General features: G+C 51.9%; 1 protein-coding gene across 1 annotated transcript; it reads left to right on the top strand.

Annotated features, from left to right (window-relative positions):
• Window positions 1-4,115: 4,115 nt before the first annotated feature.
• LOC141936113 (olfactory receptor 14J1-like) lies at window positions 4,116-5,090 on the top strand. The gene has a single exon (XM_074852838.1). It carries the CDS (start codon window positions 4,116-4,118, stop codon window positions 5,088-5,090), a length of 975 nt encoding a protein of 324 aa, XP_074708939.1.
• Window positions 5,091-5,539: the final 449 nt, after the last annotated feature.

Genomic DNA, 5,539 nt, shown 5'->3' with positions numbered 1-5,539 from the left:
TTTTCATCACCCTGCAATGCCTTATGCTGTTCTCTTGTGAGGAAGACTTCAGGATGTTCTATTAAAAGCTTAGGTAGCGCAAGCACTTTCTATCTACTAAATTCTGTTAATCTCGCAAAACACCTGTGTTTAGTCAATTAATTTTCCTTTGTTCAGTCTGTGTCTATATGATTAGCTTGACTGGGTTTTAAACCAGTTTTGGGTTGGGACTATACAAGAAGCAGACTAAGAACACTTTTCAGGCCTGTGGAGCAGCATTCTGGTTACATTGGTAATATTACAAGATCGCTAAGTCCTGAACACATTTCACTAGGCCTTAAAATCTATTTCAGATATACCAGAGGTTATATTTAAAATTCTTCTACAATGGTGACACTCAAAGGGTCGCGGTCAATGGCTCAATGTCCAAGTGGTGAGCAGTGATGAGTGGCGTCCTCAGGGGTTGGGGTTGGGACTGGCACTGTTTAACATCTTTGTTGGCGACATGGACAGCGGGATCGAGTGCACCCTCAGCAAGTCTGACAATGACACCAAGCTGTGTGGTGTCATCGACACGCTGGAGGGAAGGGATGTTCCATCCAGAGGGACCTGGACAGGCTGGAGAGGTGAGCCTGTGCAAACCTCATGGAGTTCAACAAGGGCAAGTACAAGGTCCTGCACATGGATTGGGGTAATCTTAAGCACAAATAGAGACTGGGCAAAGAGTGGTTTGAGAGCCCTGTGCAGAAGGACTTAGGGGTGTTGGCGGATGGAAAACTGACTGTGAGCCAGCAACGTGCGCTTGCAACCCAGAAAGCCAACTGTGCCCTGGGCTGCATCAAGAGAAGCGTGGCCAGCAGGTCGAGGGAGGGGATTCTGCCAATCTGCTCCACTCTGGTGAGACCCCACCTCGTGCACTGTGTCCAGCTCTGGGGCCCCCAATGTCAGAAGGACATGGACCTCCTCGAACAGGTCCAGAAGAGGCCACAAGGATAATCAGGGGGCTGGAGCACCTCTCTATTGAGGACAGGCTGAGAGATTTGGGGTTGTTCATCCCAGAGAAGAGAAGGCTCCAGGGAGACCTTCTAGCGGCCTTCCAGTACTTAAAGGAGGCCTGCAGAAAAGATGTGGAGGGACTCTTTATCAGGCATTGTAGGGATGGTATGAGGGGTAAGGGTTTTAAATGGAAAGCTCGTGGATTTAGATTAGATATAAGGAAGAAATTCTGTGAAGGTGGAGAGACACTGGAACACGTTGCCCGGTAAAGTTGTGGATGCCCCCACCCTGGAAGTTCTCCAGGCAACCAGTTCCAGTGTCTCAGCACCCTCATCGTAAAACATTTCTTCCTTATAACAAATCTAAATCTACCCTCTTTCAGTTTAAAAATGTTGCCCCTTGTCCTGTCATTACAGGTGCTGGTAGAAAGTCTCACTCTGTCTTTCCTGGCCTACGACCACTACGTTTTCATCTGCAAACATCTTGGAGAGTGCCCAGACATCTCCCAAGATGGCATTTGGAGGTCTCAAACAGATAAGCAGTGTGCAGAGCCTGAACGCCCTGGGGTCACTGGTGTGGAGACTCCGGACAGAATAGGAGTAACCTGAGAGTGCTTGAAGAGAGGTTTCAGAGATGGTGGAGTTTTTCTCTGTGTGTACAGTCTTCTCTTCCCCAACTGCACTTTCTGGCATTATTTCTTTCTTACACTGATTTCCACTATGAAGAAAAGGTATTCATTCCAAGGCCAGTGTTGCAGTTTAACAGATCACCCAGAAGGAGTCTGGATCAGTGCAAGGCTTTTGGAAGATTTCAAAAACCAAAACCCAACACTTCAAGAAAGAACCAGGGAGAACGGTGCGATATCAGTAAAGGAAGGAAGATGTTCAGGTGAGAGCAAGGTGGGACAGCTGGGTGGATGACTACAGCCTGCAGGGGCACAGGTGATGCAACACAATAGGACAGCCAGTGGTGGAGATGACAGAGTTGTGGAAAAGCTGAAAATCCCAAATAGAGTCAAAATCCTCCTGATTTGGACACGGCTGGTGTTTCTGCCACTGATGCCTATGAGGAGGCACAGTCCCCTGCAGCAGTGGGGCCTCATTGCCCCCTTGTCCCTACTCAGGAGCCTGGCAGGTGCACATCTCCATCGCCCACTGCCCCAGGAAGAGACCTGAGGAATGGGTGAGGGACAGGATCTCCCTTCCCAGGGGCTGGGAGTCACAGCTTGGCCCTTTGGTTAATGGGGTCAGGGCTTGGCCCTTTGGCTTCATCAAACACATGCAGGTTTCCTCAGCATCAGAGCCACCTTTGCTTTGCTTTTCCCTACCTGCCATCACTGCCTCCACATTTCTGCTCTAAGTGCAGCCTGGGGAGGCTTTGTCAACAGTGTCCCTCAGTGGGACCCATTAAAGCCACAAGAAACTTTGCAGTTTGAATCTAAATTGACTTCCTCAGAGGTTTCTTCAGCAGCTTCTGAGTGTCTGAGGTTCATATATTCAGCACCAAACCCACCTGAGGGGTCATTAAAATGCCTTGGGCTGGTCCTCTGCTGCGGAGCTGGGCCGGGGTCCTGGGATGGAGGGAGCTCAGGGCGAGTGGTCAGCGCTGCAGAGAGACAGCTCTGCCCAGGAGCAGCTCCTCTGCAAAGCGCAGCAGGGCTGAGGGCACTGCCTGCAGGCACCGAGGGCAGAGGAGCCGGGCACAGAGAGGGGAAAGGCAGACGGCAGTGGCAGGATGCTGAGAGCTCACTGGAGGAGAAATCTTCCCAGCCCTTGACACAGTAAGTCTGTGGGTGCAGGGCAATGCAGCTGCAGGTGGTGGAGGGATGTGGTGAAGCCGGCACAGCCACCAGGAATGTCCCTGGTGTGTGGAGGAGGAGGCCGTGCTCCAGAGCAGGGCTTCCCTGCTGCACTGTCAGAGGGACAGACCACCTTCTCCCGGGGATGGTTGCAGGGGTGTGCAGGCGTGGGTGCAGCCAGGGGTGCCCAGGGCTGTCCTTGAGAGCAGGGTCCCTGCAGCCCAGGGGCTGTGTGCTGGGGCAGGGACTCTGCCGCCTGCCAGGGTCAGCACTCAGCCTGCCCGGGGAGCTGCCCACAGCGCTGTGGGGAGAAGCTGTGTGGGGAAGGAGAGACCCCCGGCACGGCAGGGTCCTTCTGCTGTGGAGAGGGTGCTGTGTGGGTCAGAGCTACTCACAGCTCCATATCATCCCCCAGGACACTGGCAGAGGTAACGTTTCAAAAGGATGGTCAAGATAGTGACTACATTAAAGATCAAGACTTTTTCAGGGTCTTTGTGCTCAGTTGGTTTCTAAAGAAAATGGATCACCACTGCCAGGTTCGAATACATCATTGAGACTCCTGACCCATTTCACTGAGGGATCAGCACATCTGCCAGAAGCCTTATAAAGTGCCTTCACCCACACCTCTACCTACAGACAGCACCAGCACCACCTTTGCTTGCAATGTCAGTGCTTATCTGATCTAGTCCTTAGGACCTGCTGACAGGGAGATGCCCCTGGGCAGGGCCCTGCTGCCAGGAGGGGTCTGCAGGGCAGAGTTGAGCACACAGCGGGTGGGATGGGACCTGTGAGCACTAACAGGGAGGAGTCTTGGAGACAAATAACTCCCGGCTGGGAGAACTCCAAGTAGCATTGCCAGGCCATCACTATCTGCTCATGGAGAGAGGGTTTTGAAATAATGGACTTTGAAACTCAACACTTCCAAGCTCACGGAAGTCTATTTTCTTCTTTGAGTACATTGTTAGTGAGATCATCCTTCAGCAGAGAGAGGTGTAATAAGCACAGGACAGCTGCGTGATGACCAACAGGTCACTTGAGGGCAGACCAGCTATCCTCACTCTGCACAAGGTGACAGGGAGCGTTTTGACCCTCAGGGCTCCCCCACATTCAGGCTGAGAGCACTGTGAAAGACATTGTTTTCTGCCTGTTCAAAGAAAGAGCCCACACTCAGAAGCATAAACCTGAGCTCATAAAAGGGAGTTGAATGCAGATCCCGGAAAGAAGGAGAAGTAATTTTGAGGAGATATTTTGACAAATATCATAGGATTGAGACAGAGAAATCTGCCCTCACTTGTCAACGTCTTCCTTTCTTTCAACAGGCCCTCATGCTGAGAGTGAACAAATGTCCAACGGCAGCTCCATCACTGAGTTCCTCCTCCTGGTGTTCGCAGACACACGAAAGCTGCAGCTCTTGCACTTCTGGCTCTTCCTGGGCATCTACCTGGCTGCCCTCCTGGGCAACGGCCTCATCATCACCGCCATCGCCTGTGACCGCCACCTGCACACCCCCATGTACTTCTTCCTCCTCAACCTCTCCCTCCTCGACCTGGGCTCCATCTCCACCACTCTCCCCAAAGCCATGGACAATTCCCTCTGGGACAACAGGGACATCTCCTACTTGGGATGTGCCACACAGGTCTTTTTCTTCTATTTCTTTGCTTCAGGAGAGTATTTCCTTCTCACTGTCATGTCCTACGACCGCTACGTTGCCATCTGCAAACCCCTGCACTACGGGACCCTCCTGGGCAGCAGAGCTTGTGTCCACATGGCAGCAGCTGCCTGGGGCACTGGGTTTCTCTTTGCTATGCTGCACACAGCCAACACATTTTCACTTCCACTCTGCCAAGGCAACACCCTAGACCAGTTCTTCTGTGAAATCCCCCAGATCCTCAAGCTCTCCTGCTCACACTCCTACCTCAGGGAAATTCGGCTTACCACGGTTAGTGCCTGTTTACTTTTTGGGTGTTTTGTTTTCATTGTGGTGTCCTATGTGCAGATCTTCAGGGTGGTGCTGAGGATCCCCTCTGAGCAGGGACGGCACAAAGCCTTCTCCACGTGCCTCCCTCACTTGACCGTTGTCTCCCTCTTTACCAGCACTGTCATGTTTGCCCATCTGAAGCCCCCCTCCATCTCCTCCCCAGCTCTGAACCTAGTGGTTGCAGTTCTGTACTCAGTGGTGCCTCCAGCACTGAACCCCCTTATCTACAGCATGAGGAATCAGGAACTCAAGGATGCCCTGAGGAAACTGGTTGGACGTTTTTCACCAGCCAGAAGCTGTCAAACTTTCTCTGCAAACGACTCCCAGTGTATGTCATGACAAGCCAAGCATGTCTTTCCTTCTTTATATATTATTTATTACTTTTCCCATTTGTGATTATCTGGTCTACAAAGAAATTCCATTATTCTTCCCCTCCTACATCAGTATCCACCTGTCTTGTATTACCCAGGGCCATTATCTAAAGCAGGAGCCAGGCACTCTCTTTACTTAAGGAAAATAAACGAACCCATGACTTCTTTGTCTTACATTCAACCTTACCATGTCAGGAATAAACTGGGAATGAAAACACTTTTCTGGCTGCACCAGCTCAGGGGTCTTGTGCTGGTCTGGGAAGAGGGGATGGCACGGAGAGGCTGCAGACCCCTCAGGATCTGCTGGAGAGGAGAGCAGGGGATGCAGGGTGCCCCTGATCTCCTTGTCCTTGTGCCATGGGTGCCTCCCATCTCTGGGGCTGACCCCTCCCTGCCCCCTCTGGGGCTGCAGCTGTA

This window comes from Strix uralensis, chromosome 31 (genome assembly GCF_047716275.1).
Source record: "Strix uralensis isolate ZFMK-TIS-50842 chromosome 31, bStrUra1, whole genome shotgun sequence".
NCBI lineage: Eukaryota > Metazoa > Chordata > Aves > Strigiformes > Strigidae > Strix > Strix uralensis.
This window is presented reverse-complemented; position numbering and strand designations above follow the sequence as displayed.

Excerpts from the sequence above, each read along its gene's own strand:
- LOC141936113 (XM_074852838.1), top strand. The coding sequence starts at position 4,116 with ATGTCCAACGGCAGCTCCATCACTGAGTTCCTCCTCCTGGTGTTCGCA.